The sequence below is a fragment of the Thamnophis sirtalis genome, unplaced genomic scaffold (genome assembly GCF_051295495.1).
Source record: "Thamnophis sirtalis isolate CommonGarterSnake01/CBP01778 unplaced genomic scaffold, rThaSir2_p1.2 scaffold_6, whole genome shotgun sequence".
NCBI lineage: Eukaryota > Metazoa > Chordata > Lepidosauria > Squamata > Natricidae > Thamnophis > Thamnophis sirtalis.
In genome coordinates, this window is record NW_028261386.1 from 98,764,887 (window position 1) to 98,782,932 (window position 18,046).

At 39.5% G+C, this 18,046-nt stretch overlaps 1 protein-coding gene across 1 annotated transcript in view; it reads left to right on the plus strand.

The window, feature by feature from the left end:
* The window catches only part of TRDN (triadin), a 231,089-nt gene that overhangs the window by 158,912 nt on the left and 54,131 nt on the right, over window positions 1-18,046 (plus strand). The window contains exons 36-65 of the mRNA XM_087719027.1: window positions 26-58; window positions 481-519; window positions 902-934; window positions 3,170-3,202; window positions 3,322-3,354; window positions 3,620-3,652; window positions 4,803-4,835; window positions 4,938-4,976; window positions 5,168-5,206; window positions 6,893-6,925; window positions 7,041-7,079; window positions 7,710-7,742; window positions 7,842-7,880; window positions 8,204-8,236; window positions 8,340-8,378; window positions 9,894-9,926; window positions 10,037-10,075; window positions 11,212-11,244; window positions 11,367-11,405; window positions 11,742-11,774; window positions 11,879-11,917; window positions 12,460-12,492; window positions 12,597-12,635; window positions 13,927-13,959; window positions 14,074-14,112; window positions 14,265-14,297; window positions 14,379-14,417; window positions 14,505-14,537; window positions 14,663-14,701; window positions 16,437-16,469. Of these exons, the coding sequence (XP_087575153.1) occupies window positions 26-58; window positions 481-519; window positions 902-934; window positions 3,170-3,202; window positions 3,322-3,354; window positions 3,620-3,652; window positions 4,803-4,835; window positions 4,938-4,976; window positions 5,168-5,206; window positions 6,893-6,925; window positions 7,041-7,079; window positions 7,710-7,742; window positions 7,842-7,880; window positions 8,204-8,236; window positions 8,340-8,378; window positions 9,894-9,926; window positions 10,037-10,075; window positions 11,212-11,244; window positions 11,367-11,405; window positions 11,742-11,774; window positions 11,879-11,917; window positions 12,460-12,492; window positions 12,597-12,635; window positions 13,927-13,959; window positions 14,074-14,112; window positions 14,265-14,297; window positions 14,379-14,417; window positions 14,505-14,537; window positions 14,663-14,701; window positions 16,437-16,469 (1,068 nt within the window). The remainder of the gene's footprint in view (window positions 1-25; window positions 59-480; window positions 520-901; window positions 935-3,169; window positions 3,203-3,321; window positions 3,355-3,619; window positions 3,653-4,802; window positions 4,836-4,937; window positions 4,977-5,167; window positions 5,207-6,892; window positions 6,926-7,040; window positions 7,080-7,709; window positions 7,743-7,841; window positions 7,881-8,203; window positions 8,237-8,339; window positions 8,379-9,893; window positions 9,927-10,036; window positions 10,076-11,211; window positions 11,245-11,366; window positions 11,406-11,741; window positions 11,775-11,878; window positions 11,918-12,459; window positions 12,493-12,596; window positions 12,636-13,926; window positions 13,960-14,073; window positions 14,113-14,264; window positions 14,298-14,378; window positions 14,418-14,504; window positions 14,538-14,662; window positions 14,702-16,436; window positions 16,470-18,046) is intronic.

The following is an 18,046-nucleotide window of genomic DNA, read 5'->3' on the forward strand; positions in this document are numbered from 1 at the left end:
TTCTGGTTTTCCTCTTACTTTCTAGAGCCCCACAAGAAAGAAAAGCCAAGAGAAATGGGTAAGAGCTCTCTTATTTTGTCTTCTATGCTCAGTGGTGGGATGCTGCTGGTTTGGTGAGCGTGCGCTTTGCGCGCATGTGTGCTTTGTGCATGTGCGCAGTGCTGAAAATGGAGCATTTAGAAGCTCAGCTGCTTACCTTCCAAGTCAGCAATGGTAAGTAAAACAGCTTTGAGGGAGGGGGAATCAGCTGTGCCACATGATTGATATGAGCTAGAAAGCAGGAAAGCAGGACAGGATAGAACAGGGGCGGGTGGGCAGACCCAGGTCATAGTCGGAGCTACCAGTTCACCCAAACCGATCTGAACCAGTAGAATCCCACCCCTGTCTATACTTCCCTGGAACATATGGGCATTAAAGGGATGTTGATCATTTGTGTTCACTCTATGTCATATTCAAAATGTTTGAATCTTTTTCTTTTAGCCAAACTGCCAAAGAAAGATGTGCTTATAAACAAAACTGGTAAGTGCCATATAAAAATAAATCTAGAAAATTGCATCTATCTGTTTGAAGAATTGTTATAATAACAATAGCACTTAGCCTTAATAGTGAAACAATCACCCTTAATAAGGTCACAGTGCTTTACAGCCCTCTCTAAGCGATTTACAGAGTCAGCATATTGCTCCCAACAATCTGACTCCTCATTTTACCGACCTTGGAAGGATGGAAGGCTGAGTCAACCTTGAACAGATGAGAATCAAACTGCCGAACTGCTGGCAGCCAGCAGAATTAGCCTGCAGTACTGCATTCTAACCACTGCGCCACCATGGCTCCAATATAATCATTTATCACAACTCTATGAAGACAAAAGAAATAATAATCTGCTCTTTCTTTTATTGTCTAGAACCCCACAAGAAAGAAAAGCCATTAGAAACAGGTAAACTTGAATTACTGCCCCACCTTTGCTTAGATCAGTGGTTCCCAAACTTGGCAACTTTAAGACTTGTGGACTTCAACTCCCAGAATTCTCCAGCCAGCAGAGTTGAAGTCCACAAGTCTTAAAGTTGCCAAGTTTGGGAACCACTGGCTTAGATTAAACATATTAATATATTACAGCTGTGCCACATTTATTAAAACTCAGTACTTTTAACTTTTCATTTTAGCCAAGCTTCTAATGAAGGATATTCATATAAAAGAATCTGGTAAGATCTGGATCAAAACAGTTCTAGCAGTTTGTAATTCCCATCAGTTAACACAAAATTATTATGAAGAATTACTTTGAAAAAGAGCCTGACAAAAAACATTAAATGATGAATAATAGAGAGCCTTCTGTCCACTCTTGGTTTCCTAAGGCTCATCTCTTGCCCTTCCTCTTAGATCATTGGCTTTTTGCTTGTTAAAGATATATCCTCATTGGATTTCCTCTTTCTCATGGCTGGCTTGTTGGATAGGCCAGTTGAAGCTACTCCATCTTATCTAACTAGAAAATATCAACTGCTTATAAATGACTTCATAGACAATCATAGATATTGGAACTTTCACACTTAATGTTTACCCTTTCTTTTTAGGGAAAGTTGGTTTACCAAAATCAAAACGGAGTGTTCTCTAAGTAGAGTAACTCATCAAGAATCATTAGCCCTTAAAAATAATCTTGCAAGACTGAAAGTACTTATCACTAGTCTTTTAGAGCAGTGTTTTTCAACCTTTTTTGTGCAAAGGCACACTTTTTTCATGAAAAAAATCATGAGGCACACCACCGAATCTACTTGCAATAGGACAACATGGGAATGTTTCCACAAGACATTTATACATGGTTAACCATGGTTTATTGAATTCATCCACTAATTTCTATTGGTTCTCATATAGATTGGGCTTACACAACACTTCTAGCTCTAGCATGGAAAAACTGTTGGCTAATGTGGAATTATGGCAGAGCCCTCCTCCCGCCCCAAAAGATGAGGCAAGCCACGTTGAAGCAAACAGCCTCCGCCACAATTTTTTTTAAAAAAAAACCAATGTCAGTTGTAGGAAAGGGAAAGAATGGCTGGAGGGGGAAGGGATTTTATGAATTACCTCTCTCTCTCTCTCACACACACACACACACACACACACACACATTCTCCCACGCACAGAGCAGGAAAGGCGAGCAGCGACGCCGGGCTGCTTCCTCCGCCGCCGCCGCTGCCTTCACTACCCAGCAGACAAAAGCAAGGGCCGGCCGGCGGGGGCTGCTTTCGCCGCGGCTGTCAGTCCCGGCGAAGGCCGCGCGTTGCTTAGCCTTAGCCGCCAGACCCACTCCTAGCCCTTCTGGAGAGCGCAACGTGCATATTCCCTCTCTCTCAATTTCTCTTGGCTTGCAGCTGCAGCTGCTCTCAGGCAGGGTCAGCCCAGAGCCTGCAATGACAAGCCCCACCCTTGCGCGGCTCCCTCTTTCTCGGGCTCGTCGTCCCCTGGAAAAAATAGGATCACGCACGTGTGTAACGGCCACGGGGCTTGCCTTAGCTCTGGTTCGGGTGAAAGGGACGACGGCGGCGGGAGATAAGCGAATTCGCCCCGAAGGCTCCCAAGACAACAGAGGCCGAGTTCAGAAAGCGCATTTTAAAAACGATTTTTTGGGGGAGGGGGCGAGTGTTTTTCCCATGGCACACCTCACACTGTGCCGCGGCACACTAGTGTGCCGCGGCACAGTGGTTGAAAAACACTGTTTTAGAGGGAGGGTCCCTTCTGAAATGCTTTCTAAGCTTTTCCCCCCACTGGCAGACTAAACTACCTTTTATCAGACTACTGACTAGGTTGCTTCTGTATCTCAAGGTCATTTTCACATACCATCACAGTAATCTCCTCACAGTTTTACTAGACATTGCTTATTCCAGGAATATTTCGTACATAGCTGTCTATATATCCCTTGCCCTTGTCCATATAGTAATCCACCTCTGCCTGCCTGATTCCATTCCCCACTAGAAGCCCTCAATCAAGGGTGACTCCTTTCCCACATCATATTCCTCTTCCCTCTGCTGTACCTTCCTTTAACTTTGAACTTGGTAGACAACCCCTGACCACAGCAGCAGGAGAAGGAACAAACCACTGTCTTTGTGCCAGGAGAAGAATCTTTCCATTTAATATAAACACCCAAATGTTGAAATCATGTTCTGGTTTTCCTCTTACTTTCTAGAACCCCACAAGAAAGAGAAGCCAAGAGAAATGGGTAAGAGCTCCCTTATTTTGTCTTCTGCACTCCTCTGGAATATATGGGCGTTAAAGGGATATTGATCATTTGGATTCAATCTATGTCATAGCCCAAAGGTTTGAATCTTTTTCTTTCAGCCAAAGTGCCAAAGAAAGAAGTAAACAAAGCCGGTAAGTGTCATATAAAAATAAATCTAAAAAATTGCACTTTTCTGTTTGAAGAATTGGTATAAATTAACACAACTCTATGATGATGAATGTTCTGTGAAATCAATGAATTAAAATGATCAACCTGGAATCAGATGTTACAATTTTTGGGTTTTCTATTCAGAAGAACCTGCTCAATTTGGCTTCATTTTGAACATCAAATTAAAGGTTTCACTGACTTCACTGGACATTCCAATGCAGAAATGTTTTGTCTTCCTCTTATTTCTAGAGCCACATAAGAAAGAAAAAACAGTAGAAATAGGTAAATATTCTCATTTTCCTTCCCCCCCCCAATTTGCCTCCCTGCAGCACTGACATGGTGTACTGTTCAAAGTTTATAGTAACCTAAAACAATAATTTTAACCAAGCTTTTCAGAGAAAGATGAGCTTATCAAAAAATCTATTAAGATCTGGATAAAAATAAATCTAGTAAAGTACATTTTCTGTAAGAGTGGTGTGTTTGTGTGAGCTAGAACTTGACTTGAGTTTCTATTAGTTGCACAGGTTTAATATCTATAAAAGAAAAGAGAGTTGCTGAAAGCCAATACATTATAGGAATAGGCAAAGCTAGCTACATCCTACCTGGGGAAAAGTAAAAGAAAATGCATTCCATGCATATATTTCTGGAGCAAATGTAGAAAGAAGGGAACTCAGATTAATAAGCCTATAAAACAAACAGCAGGCAGAATGAGATAGATAAAAGAGGGAAGCAAAACAAATCCTGAGTTATCTATGTGTATCCAGCTTCCCTCTTGTGGTCAGTGAGTGAAGAGATGCTGAATAATCATTGCCATGGATTCATATCTCTCTTTCCACTAAGCACTTTTTACTTTTAGCACTTAATATAAATTAACATGAGACAGTGGAAAATATATGTGGTATAGGAAAAATGTAGAGAGTAAGAAAATGATCTTGATAGTGGTAGGCAAACTCCATTGACAAGATGACAAGGTATGAAACATTTTTTAAGTCCAGAATATCTAAATAACATTTGGTAGTGGCTCAGGCAGATGTCTCCCTAATTTATTAAGGAGGAAGAGGATGAGGTAGAACGCAATCCAAATTGCAAGAATTTTGTTGTTATAACCAAACTCAATAAAAGTAGTTTTAGCCTCCCTGTGGAATTGATTTTCTTCTTTAGGTCTACCGGGAAGAGGTGAGAAAAAAGTGCCTAAAATAAAATGGTTAACGAGAATCAAGTTGGTGCAGGGCTTAAGAGGTTGAACTGGCAACAGGGAGACCCAGGTTCAAGTCTATATTCAGCCAAGGAGCCTGAGTAAATGACTTTGGGCCAGTCTGTCTGTCTCAGTCCAACCAACCTTAGAAAGTGGTTGTGGGAAGAAATGGGAAGAAAGAACACTATTTATTATAATTTAATGCAGAAATCATGTTCTGGTCTTCTTAATTTCTAGAAACACATAAGAAGGGAAAGCCAATAGACATAGGTAAGAATATTCATCCTACCTAACCTTGCCTTCAGTGAAGCATATTGAAATGCTATAATGTTTAAGGTTATCATATCTTAATATTTACACTTTTTATTTCAGCAAAGCTGCCAAAAAAGGATGTGCATGTGAAAGAAACTGGTAAGCACAAGAGAAAAATCAATCTAGATAATTAGAGGGGAGGGAAGGAGGAAAGAAGGAAGGAAGAAAAGAGCTTTTAACATTTAGCATAATTAGTGAATTTCAGCTTATTTTCTGTTGTCTTGGCTTCCCTGAAATATATTGATAGAGCAGCTCTAAATGTACGTAAACCCAATGTCTTTGTTTTTCAGCACCCCAGCCCAAAAAGGATATCCATATTCAAGAATCTGGTAAGACCTGGATTAAAAAAAATAAGTTTAAAGACTGTATAAATCAATAGAAGACTATGGATATGTATAAGATTTGACAAGTGAGTAATCAGTGAAATAAAATGGTAGATGGAAAGAATACAATGGTTATGGTATTGGGCTTACATCAGAGACCTGCACATTTAGCCATAGAAACCATGGTGGAGTTTCAGACAGTTCCTCTGAGTCCAATGAAGTGTCGCTATGTCAGAAATGGGAGGAGTGGACACTGTGCATTGCATAGGAAGAAAAAGGAAAATATAAATCTAAGAAATAAAATAAATTTTGCCTCTGTAAGACTACCTTCCCCAGTTGGAATCTGACCATTCTCCCACTCATGGAGAAAATTGCTTTCAAAGTGCCTTGTTGCTCTCCTTCCTTTAAGCAGGGGCACCAGAGATGAGATTGGTTCCCTCCTTGCTGCAATTGGCTCCCTCCTTGCTGAAATTCTGGAAAGCTATGAAAAAGTGGCTATTCTGGAGAGCCTTTTGGGGTGGATGAGTAGTTTGTGGTTAGTCAAAAGAAAGGTCATATTAACAGATTAACAGAGTTGGAAGAGACCTTGCAGATTATCTAGGTTAACTTTCATTTCATTTCCTTTATTTGTATGCCGCCCTTTTCCCTGGGGGGACTCAGGGTGGCTCACAATTCAAAAAGGGAGGGGGGGGGAAGACAAACAGTATTCCAATATGGAAACAATACAACATGTTAAAAGAGAGCACAACAGTCACACAATTCGGGTGGGGTTGGAATCTTAACCCCAGGCCAGCCGGGACAGCCAGATCTTCAAAGCGGCGCGGAAGGATTGGAGGGTGGTGAGGGTCCGAATCTCCATGGGGAGTTCGTTCCAGAGGGTCGGAGCAGCCACCGAGAAGGCTCTCCTCCGGGTAGTTGCCAGTTTGCACTGGCTAGTAGATGGAATTCGGAGGAGGCCTAATCGATGCAATCGTATCGGTCTAGTGGAGGTAATTGGCAGTAGGCCGTCTCTCAAATACCCAGGCCCACTACCATGAAGGGCTTTATAGGTGATAAGTAGCACCTTGAAGCGCACCCAGAGATCGACAGGCAGCCAGTGCAGCTCGCGGAGGATAGGTGTTACGTGGGTGAAGCGAGGTGCACCCACAATCGCTCGCGCGGCCGCATTCTGGACTAGCTGAAGTCGCCGAATGCTCTTCAGGGGCAGCCCCATGTAGAGCACTTACAGGTTATCTAGTCCAACCCCCTGCCCAAGCAGGAGACCCTACATCTGCATCTACCTAGGATCGAACTCATAACCTCCTGTTGGTGAGGCGAGAGCTCCATCCAGCAATTGTGGATTATTTGTGGTTCTTTTGTATATTATATATATGGAATGTACTGCATTTCAATCCTATTAATGGAAAGAGGTAGGTTAGTCACTGTAAATTGGAGATGGAGGAGAGGAGAGAGGGAGGGAGTAGGGAGGGAGGGAGGAGTAAGGAAGGAAGGAAGGAAGGAAGGAAGGAAGGAAGGAAGGAAGGAAGGAAGGATTGTTGAATCCCAGTTTTATTTTAATTGGTGAATTGTGGAATTGTTGTATGTGCGTGCTCTTGCTCTTATCATTTCACTCTTTGTAATATATGGAATAAACATACTCTTTGCTATATAGACTCTGATGGAGAATCATGTTTTGTTCTTTCTACTTCTTAGAATTACATAAAAAAGAAAAGCCAAAAGAAATAGGTTAGTATGTTAATATTTTCTTTCTTTTAAAACCACAAAACACAATATTGGACATGGATATGGGTTATACATATTGAAAATGTGGAATAACTGAAATCTTTTTATCTTCTTTTAGCCAAAATGCCAAAGAAACATGTGCATGTAAAGGAATCTGGTAAGACTGGGGTAAAAACATATTTCAGAAATCGTGTTGTTCCCTTTGAATGCTTAATATAAATTAACAGAAGAATGTGAAAATGGATGTTACACATCATAAATGACTACCTAGTAAAATAAAGCACAAAATATGAATAATATACTATATTCTTCAAACTGTGGGTTACCTAGGCCTCATCCACACAGTCCTGTTGCTTCAGCTCCAAGACCATTTTGGAGCTTGCCATTTTTAAGAAGATGTCCTCAAAATGGTTCTTGGTATTGGCACCAGATTGTGGGTGATCTAGAAGAAATATTTCCTTGATTACTGGCAGATAAGCACTACCATGAAAACATGGATGTGTTGTATTTTAGTCCTATTACTGGAAGAAGGGATGGCAACTGCTCAGTCTTATTCTCAATTTAGAAGACATGTAAGCCTTAAGAAGAAAAACACAGAAACAAAAAGAATAGATAATAAAGTGCATTGTGCCAACTGAATCCAGAATCTATTTAATCCCAGATTAGTTTTGCTTGTGGAATTGAAGTGCTCTCGGTCTGTGACTTGATTCTTTGTTAAGTATTAAATTATAGACTGCTTATTTTAAAATTTGGAATGCAAAAACCATGTCTTCCTCTTACTTTCTAGAAGCAGACAAGAAAGAAAAACCAATAGAAATAGGTAAGCATGGTCTTATTTTCCCTCCTATGCTTACCTGAAAGATGTGTTACAGGTATTGATTATCCAGATTCAACATTTATCATAATTTTTTCATTTTAGCCAAGGTGCCAAAGAAGGCTGTGCATGCAAACAAAACTGGTAAGACCTGACGGAAAAAATATAAAATATTCCATTTGATGCCCTCAAACATTAATAAAAACTACAGAAATTAATTCCATAAGTAAAGTGAAATAAAACATGAAGCACAGATAGGAGACTATGTTCTGTTCAATGAGATTATCTGGTCAGAAGTTCCTTTTCTATCTCTTGTTTTAAATGTGGACTTAAAAGTGCTGATTTAAAAATTATCTCTCTCTATGATTTTAATCTATTTAATGTATGGAATTTTAAGCACACACCCTGCTTTTATTTTGCACACTGAAATGCAGAAATCACATTCTGATTTTCCTCCTTTTTTTTAGAAACACATAAGAAAGAAAAGCCAACAGAAACTGGTAAGCATGTTGCCATTGTATCTCCTTTAGTTCCCTGAAGCAAATAGTTTAAACAAGTTGTGAATGTTTATAATAACTGAGCACTTGTATCCCTTTATTATAGCCAAGCTGCCAAAGAGTGATGTGCACTTAAAAGAAACTGGTAAGGGCTGAGTAAAACAATTCTAGCACATTATACTTACAACCTTCAATTCCTTCTATAAATTAACCCAAAACTATCAACATGAGTTTGCCTTGAAAATGTGCTTGACTGAAGAAATCAAATGTTAAGTCTGGGTAATAGAGTGCCTTCTGGCCATCCTTGGCTTTCTAGCACTCATCATTTAACCATCCAAGATTATTTGCTTACCATTGCTTGAAGAAATGTCCCCGTAGGAGATGCTCCAGCGTAGGGTTTGTTTGCTGCTGGAATTCATCAGGTGATCCACCCATACAGTGGTGTTTTCCATCAGAAAACAGAAGCAGACCTCCTGTATGACTGAGTTGGCCAAAGAAATAGTCTTTAGAGTTGATGAACTATTGGATTCCAGTTATCCCACAAGAGGACCAAACCATCCTGTCTGGCCATGAATCCTTGTAAATCCAATGTCATGTTAGCTGTGGCTACTAGAAAACTAGGATGTTTGGAGGTAGTCCTTGCTTCTGTATGGCTGGTAGGCCTTGGGTGGAATATTGAACTCATTAATAATCAACACTGGGTTTTCCCTAAATTTATTATTCTTATCTATAACCTATAGATTATAATCTATAATCTATAATGTATAACCTAAAGTGTATTATTCATATCTATAACCAGCCTTAGCAAGACACTGCATGACACCTTCCTCCTGTTGATCTGAGCTTCTTTTCCATCACCTACCTTTTACCTCTTCTTTGCCTGTATCAGTGGTGGGTTTCAAAAAATTTTAGACCCTCTTCTATAGGTGTTGCCTGCTTTGTGGGAGTGGCTTGCCAGCCATGTGACTGGGTGGGAGTGGCTTGCCAACCATGTGACCAAGTGGGAATGGCTTGGCAGTCATATGACTGGGTGGGCGTGGCCAACTTGTAAAATGTGGTGAAACTCACTTAACAATGCTCTTGCTTAGCAACCAAAATGTTGGCTTAGGAACTCTGGCATCAAAGCATGCAAGTCTTAAAGCTGTCAAGTTACAAGACCCTTGCACGCCTAACCCTTTAGGAAAAAAAAACCCAGGGGTGTTCAAACTTAAAAGCTTTAAGACTTATGGACTTCAACTCCTAAAATTCCTCCTCTCGCTCTTCATCTTGAAGATGTGCAGACGGGCAGGGGGAGGGAGCTGGAACTGGTTCTAAACAGCACTGTAGATTTGTGAAACCTCTTCTATAGAAGAGGTTAGAGCTGGCAGGAGCCCACCGCTGGCCTGTATCCTTCTCACATCTCAGCCAAGTATGGATGCTTCCTTATACTTAGTTCTCTTCCCTTAAATGCCATTTCTCTTAAATCTCTGCTCATGGGAGAACTTTACTCTCACATCTGAGAGTATAACAGGAAGAGGAGTTAATTACTATACTTATGTAAAATAGGGAACTTTCTCTTTTTACATCTGTGCCCCAGATGTTTGTAATATATGGGATAATCCCACACTATGCAATGAACACTAAAATACAGAAATCATGTTCTTGTCTTCCTCTTTCTTAGAATCACACAAGAAAGAAAAGTTGGCAGAAACGGGTAAGTATGCACCTGTATTTAATCTTTGCATCCCTGAAACACATGAATATGAATAACCTAGGTTCCAGATTTTATCATAATTAAAATGCATCATCTTTTTTTTATTTTAGCCAAGCTGCCAAAGAAGGATATTCATGTAAAAGAATCTGGTAAGACCTGGGTGAAAACATATGCATGAAATTACATGTTTCACTTTGAACATTTACTGAAAATTAAGACAGATCTGTGGAAATGAGTTTTCCATACTTATTAAGTGACTTAAGAAAAGTGACTAAGTAGTGGAATAATATCAAAGATGATTAATATACTGCATTCTTCCCACTATGGATTATCTAGTTAGAAAAGCTTGTTCAATCTCCATTTTAATTGTGAATTGAGACATCTCACTTTCTATAAGTGATCTTTCTCTATCATTTTATTCTTTATAAAACATTGACTTACTTTACTATAAAACACCCTAGTAAAAAAAATAATGTTTTGGTCTCTGATTTTCTAGAAACAATTTAACTATGTTCTTATTCTGTCCCCTTTTGCTTTTATGAATCATATGGATGTAATATGCTGTTCATATATTATTCTAATATTGGTTTAAACCAATATTTAAAGGCATTTATTTTAGACAAGCTGCCAAAGAAGGATCTGTATGTTAAAAAATTCAGTAAGATATGAATAAGATCAAATGCAGAAATTACTTTGAGTATAGCATTAACACAAGGTTGTGGGAATGACTCAGTGGTGGGTTCTGGATCCCATTGCAACTGTTACAGTGCAACGGGGCCTGGCGTCCACCACATGAACACACGCAGTGTGTGCACAAATACATGCAGTACGTGAATGCATCCTTACCTCTTCAGACGCCTCTGCGAGCCTCCACGACGCTCCAACTGCTCAGTGGAGTGTCGTGCAGGCACCGTGCGCTCCATGCACATGTGCGGAAATGCCAAAGAGCTCAAATACAGGTAAGGAGCTCGGGTGGGTGGGTGGGCCTTCCGGAGCACTGTACCAGAACGGTATCCGGTGCTCCGGGCAGGCACCGGTATGCCCGTACCGGGGCATACCACCTGCAACCCACCACTAGAATGAATATACAATAAGAAAAAAAATAACTAAGAATAGAAATAAAATAACTCCTTTCCATTCTCCTGTTCCTCTTCCCTCTGCTGCCATTTCCTTTAATTAGCAGAGGAGAAGGAACAAATGAGTGTCTTTGTGCCAGCGGGTAGAACCTTTTCTTCCCAACTCCCAAATGTTGACATCATTGTCTGGTTTTCCTCTTACTTTCTAGAACCCCACAAGAAAGAAAAGCCAAGAGAAATGGGTAAGTATTCCTTTATTGTGTCTTCTCTGAAACACATGGGCATTAAATGGATATTGATTATCTGTGTTCAATCTATGTCATAGTGACTATGACATAGTCAAAATGTTTTTGTTTTTTTTTAGCCAAAGTGTCAATGAAAGACATACATGTAAATAAAACTGGTAAGTGCTATGTAAGACTATGTCTAGAAAATCCCTTTTTCCACTCTGGACAATTACTACGTAAACACATGCTGTGGAAATGAATGTGCCATAAAACTAGTGAATTATGCTGAATTACAGTTGCAAAATTGGATGATAGACTACATTCTGCCCCCCTTGGGTTTTCTAGTCAAAAGACCCCACTCAGTCTATGCTTCATTTTAACTGTCAAATTAAAATACTCTCTTAACTTCAAGGTATCTCAGTTTATGATATGATTCTATGTAGAGTGTCACCCACAGCTTGCTAATAAACAACCAAATGTAGAAGTAATTTTCTGGTCTTCTTACTTTCCAGAAGCAAGTAAGAAAGGGAAACAAATAGAAACAGGTAAGCATGCCCCTATTTTCCTTACTTGAATTTTTTTTTCCAAAAACTCATTTTCCATATTCAACATTTGGAATAATCAATATATTTATACCTTTTCATTTTAGCCAAGCTGCCAAAGAAGGCTGTGCATGCAGACCAAACAGGTAAGATCTCAGAGGATAAAACCTGTGAAATTCAAACCCCCCCCCCCCATTTTGAAAAGTAACAAAAGGGTCTTGTCAACCCTGCTTTCTTTTAATTGTGGAATTAAGTCAGATCACTAACTTAAAGTGATCTCACTCTGTGATTTTAACATGTTTAATGTATGGAATTAGTATGTCAGGGTAATGATGATTTAATAGCTGACCAGCTGCTGTAAGGCTGTAAACTGACATGATGAGGCAATGAGAATGAGTCAGCAGAGTTATCACTTTAAGAGGCTGTCTGTATAAGAGAGACCCTGTGAGGGCATCTCTCTCTCTCCATGTGTGTTTCTGTGCTGTTGATGATTGATTGCCTGACTTTGCCTAGTATGTGTATGTATATTCTATGTAGATAAATCACTATTTGAAAGAAAAACCTCTATTTACTGTATTTTGCTCCTGGGTTGTCTCAAAAATAGTCACACTGTGTACACTCTGACATAATATTTATTTTGTACTCTGAAATGCAAAAATCATATTCCGATCTTCCTTTTATTTTCTAGTAACACATAAGAAAGAAAAGCCAATAGAACTAGGTGTGTATGTTGTCATTGTACCTCCTTTATTTTCTTGAAGCAAATGATATGGTAGAGTTGTTCAACATTTATAATAACTCAGTATGTATATACTTTTATTTTAGACAAACTGCTAAAGAAGGATATCCATGTAAAAGAATCTGGTAAGATTTGGGTAAAAACAAATTTAGCAGTTTACAGTTCCCAACAATTAACTCAAGATTATTGAGATGTTTTTGCTGAAATAAAATGTGAAAAAGTGTCTGACTGAAGAAATCAAATGATGAGGGAGGATTGGTTTTTTAACAGTCATTTCTTGCCCTACTTCAACGTAATTTGCTTGCTGTTGCTTGAAGATATGTGTTCACATGAGGTGCTTCATGTTAGGATCTGCTTGCTGCTGAGGCAGGCTGGAATCATCTTCCAGATGATCCCAGGAGGTCATATAGAAGACCTCCTGTATGACTGAATTGGTAAATTGTTGTCCTTGCTTCTGCCTCGCTGGTAGGCTTTGTTTGGAATGATGAACTCATAAATCACCACCACTGGTGAATAATCCCTAAGTTTATTATTTCTATCTGTTATCCTCATGGCAACCTTAGCAAGACATTCACGACCCCTCCCCCCAGTGGTGGGTTCCTACCATTTCGGACCGGTTCAGGTGAATTGGTAGTGGTTTGGCAGCCTGTGTCACTGGAACTGGCAGTGATCCAGGCTTGCCACACCCCCAAACCAGTTCTCCTGCAGCCCCACCATCTTGATTTTCGGTTCTGCATGTGCACAGAACAATTTTCATTACACAAATTTTTATTTCATTTTTTTAACCAATTTCATTGTATTTATTTTGTACAATGGCAATATAGATTATACTTAATGTTTTGCGCATGTGCAGACCTATTTATGTGCAAATCTGCACGCATGTGGAGCACATTTTTGTGCACATCAAACCGGCAGTAATGCACGCACCGAACCAGCAGTAATGCCAGCAACAACCCACCCCTGCCCCCCCATCACTATTGATCTGAGCCTCTCTTCCATCACCCATCATTTACTTCTTCTTTGACTGAATCCTTCCCACATCCTAGCCAGGTTTGGACCCTTCCTTATACTTCTTCTTCCCCCAGATGCCATTACTCTTAAATCTCTCATTGTGAGATAGCTTTATTGTCACATCTGACAGCAGCAAAAGTAGGAGGAGAGGCCACCACTGTGTTTGCACCAGGGGGGAAATCTCTTAATGAATAGATAATAAAGTACAGTCTGCCAAAGCTGAGTTATCTAGTCAGAGCCATCCCTTCAATCCCAATTTAGTTTCAATTGGAGAATTACAACTTTTTTTCCCCCTAAGTACCTCACTCAATCATTTGCTTCTCTGTTATGTATTAAACTATACACTGTTTATTTTAAATACCCAAATGCAGAATTCATATTTTCCCCCATCCTCTTACTTTTTAGAAGCAGACAAGAAAGAAAAGCCAATTGAAATAGGTAAGCACACTCTTACTTTCCTGAAATAACCTTACCTGAAAGATATGTTATACATACTGATAATCTATATTCAGCTTTTACAATAATTGATCTATTTAAATATTTTTATTGTAGCCAAGCTGCCCAAAAAGCCTGTGCAAGCAAGCAAAACTGGTAAGACTTGAGCAAGAATAAATCTGGAAAATTCCACTTGAAAAGACTATAGGAATGTTTCATAAGAGCAGTGGCTAATTGATGAAAATAAACCATCAAATGTAGAAAGGACCATTCAATGAAAAATCATTTTCTTGACTCTTGTTTTCTAGAAACAGACAAGAAGGAAAAGCCAGTAGAAATTGGTAAGTATGCTGTCCATGTCCTATTTCTAATTCCCTGTTTAAAATTTATAATAACCTCAAATTTGTATTATTTAATTTTAGCCAAGCTACCAAAGAAGGATATTCATATAAAAGAAACTGGTAAGATCTTAGCAAAATAAAAAAGTAAAAATGCCTACAATAAGTTATCTAGGATCATCATCTTCAGGTCTTTCTCTTATTTTCTAGAACCAGATAAGAAAGAAAAGTCAATACAAATAGGTAAGCACTCTTTTATTTTCTAACCTTTGCTCCCTTTAACAAATAGTTATGATAGGAATATTGATTATCTACGGTATGTATAAAATTTATTATAACCAAAATACTTATTTATTTATTTATTTTAGCCAAGCCGCCTAAGAAGGATGCGCATATAAAGGAATCTGGTAGGATCTGGGCAAAAATACACCTATGTTTGAATTTGTATTTTCTACTTTTAAGCACTTAGTTTTAAATGAAATAAAATTAAGGGCATATAACATAGTGTACATTTTGACCACTGTGGCCTCAACCACATAGCCCCATTGCTGTACATTCAAGATAGTATATTTGCTGTTTGTAGAGCACATATTTTCACTTAGTTCCTCCCTCTTAGGGCCAGCTTGCTACTGAGAAATAGTGAATTTGCTCCAAGCAATCTAGCCAGACTCTTTTCCATCAGAAAACAGAAGCAAACCTCCTCCATATTCATTCTGTGTTGCCTAGAGATGGATTCTCTAATGTTGGCAAGCCACTGGGTTTCATTATTCCACAAATGGACTGAACCATTCCATCCATCATGAATTGTTTACTATCAAGGAGATGAAATCCCTCCAATTTGTAGCTTGCCTTTCCTTTTGGGGGTGAGAGTGGCAGTGACGTGCGGTCAGCTTTACCCCCGGTGAGGCTGTTTTTAGACTTGTGGACTTCAACTCCCATAATTCCACAGCCAGGCATGCTCAGTTCTGATTTAAAGCGACAGCATTTTTCCCCCTTGCAAAATAAGTTTTCCCATTCTTTTTCTTCTCCCTCCCGCTCCTTCCTCCCTCTCTCCCTCCCTCCCCCTCTCTAAAAACAGACACACGCAAACAGAGAACTTCGATCCCTCTCTCATTCACTCACTCTCAAACACAAACACAGAAGTTGGATTGGATATATTTTCCAAAGGCTTGAAAGCAGCTCCTCTGCCATACCCCCCCTTTCCCTGTTGCCTTCCGATCAAACTTTTGGAATTCCTCCCCCCTCCCCACACATGCACCTTTTCCAGCTGTTTCAGAGACGATTTCAATTCTGCTTCTCCCAGCCCTCCCCTCCCCTCTTGAAAAGCCAGAGCTCTGAAGTCAGACTGAGCTAGTCGCTCCCAGAAAACTCTAAAAAGCGTCTAAAAATGCCCTCTACAGGAGGCGAGAGAATACGTTCCTCATTTGAATAAGAAATTCTTCGCTTGTTAATCCTTGCTTAACTCTTAAAAGGTGAAAAAATCCTTATGCAAAAGAGGCCCCTCATTCTCTGGCCTCCTCCTAGTTAATACTGAGAGCAGACACCAAGCCACTGTTACTTGAAATCTGGTAGCAACTACCCTGGCTTTAATTATTTTAAGAAAATTATTTAAAATCCTTTCCTTTCCCTGAGGAGACTGATGAGGCCCCGCCTCCCTTGCCTCTAGTGACTGCACGTCTCTGGAGAGTGGGGTTAGTTTAAGGGGATCTGGAATTTGTGGAAGACCACAACTGGTCCTTCCCAATTGGTGCTGTTCCCACCAATAAGCCAGTGGTGGGTTGCTACCAGCATTACTGTTGGTTCGCCGCGCAAAATTTTTTGGTCCAACCTGGTAGAAACCCACCTCTGCAATGAGCCCTGCAAAACTTAATAGATACTGCACAGCTGATGGCACTTTTCATTGTGTCATCTTAACCTCTCTTCCCTCTTCCACTTCATAATTCTCCTTCTCTACCAGCCTGGCTCTCTGAGTCACATGAAGCTTTCCAGCCAAGGCCAGATTATTATCTTTCTTCCATGGCCACTTTTATTACCTCTGCCTTTTCTACTGCATCTGACAGCAGTAGTAGATAATCACAAGGGAACAAGGGGGAACTATAAGCATTCAAATGGAGAAATAACTCTCTGATTTTCCTGTTCTAGAACTGCATAAGAAAGAAAAGGCAATGGATACAGGTGAAAATGCTTTTATTTTCTTGTCCTTCCTTGAAACATGATTATGATAAAATATATTGCTTATCCAGCTTCAAAATTTATAGTAACAAAAATCTTTCAAAAATCTATTTTAGCCAAAGTGCCAAAGAAGGATGTGCATGTAAATAAAACTGACAAGTCCTTTGTAAAAATAAACTCAGGAAATTGCACTTTTTACTTTTAATGCCTAGTGTACATTAAGCCTGTAGAAATCAGCATGCCATTTACCAAATGACTGAAAAGTTAAATTTTTAAAAGTTAACTTGGATAACAGATTATACTCTACTCCCTGCAGGATATCTCTGAAATTACATTGTATATCCATGTAAAAAACTCACTAGATTTTTTATGTGTGTCTGGCAATCTGGTATTCTTCAGTCAGAATAGTTCTAGCAAATCAACTTTTATAAAACTTCTTAATTATTCTTCATGCAAACTATGCAAATATGATATTTCATGTTCTGAATATCTTGGCACTCTCCAATCTTAATAAGCCATTTTGAAATGAAATATTTATCTTTTGCTCAATTGTGTGTGTGTTTGTGTATGTGTGTGTGTGTTTGTGTATGTGTAACATACACTTGACAGAATAAAACCTTTTTTAATGCTATAAGTTATGATTGTATCTCAGTAAGTTGGAATGAGGGAGAATTTTGCTCATGAATAGACCTGGTAACATCCCCAATTCAAGAAGCATAGCTGTTATTGCATTGTTCTATTTAGGCAAACATTTCCCAATCTCATATAAGTAGATGGAAATGCATAACACAACATACTATTTTATTAGTAATTCTGTTCCCATATATGAAATGTCTAAACTGCTCTGGGGATGTAATCCTTTTATCACTAAAATAAATATCAGGCATTCTCCAAATATTTTTTTTTCAGTCTTGCTATATTTTTCAGTAGCACTTTATTATCATACATCAAAAATATGTGGATAATCTATATACTAAGCAAAGACTAAGTAATTGAATACTTTATCACATATTGGATCTTGGAGATCACCTTTGGAGGGGGAAATGTCTAATCTGCCTCATGACCTTCATACACAGAGATTGCATGGTGCCACCTCATATTTGGCACCTTTGAGAGAGTACCTTTCTGAGAGTGGCAGAGGCTGGTTTGTACCATCCTGGAGTGAGCCAAATTGTGCCCCCCCCCCCCGCCGGCCGGCCACTGCTGCTTGCTTCTGGGAGAGCACCACATGGCCTCTATATAGGAAGGCTGCATGGCGGATTGGCTGCTTCTTCTTCCCAAAGGTGATCTTCAGAAAAAAGTAAATGAAGTGAGGCATGACAGTGGGGTGGAGGATGCCCAAGGGCTGTGAAGAGCTTCTGTGGGAGGTAAGCCCAAAGGATCCAGCATGGCAGGATGGGGAGAAAATAGACAGGTGGGGTCTCTACAGCATTTCTATAGTTGGTGCTAAAGGCAGCCATATTTTTGTTCATGTGACCACAGGGGGGCTGAAGCAGCTGTAAATTCAGATTTCAGATACAGGTTGTTCAGAGCTATTATAATTTCACATGGCCTCTGAACAAGCAGTTATAAATCAAGGA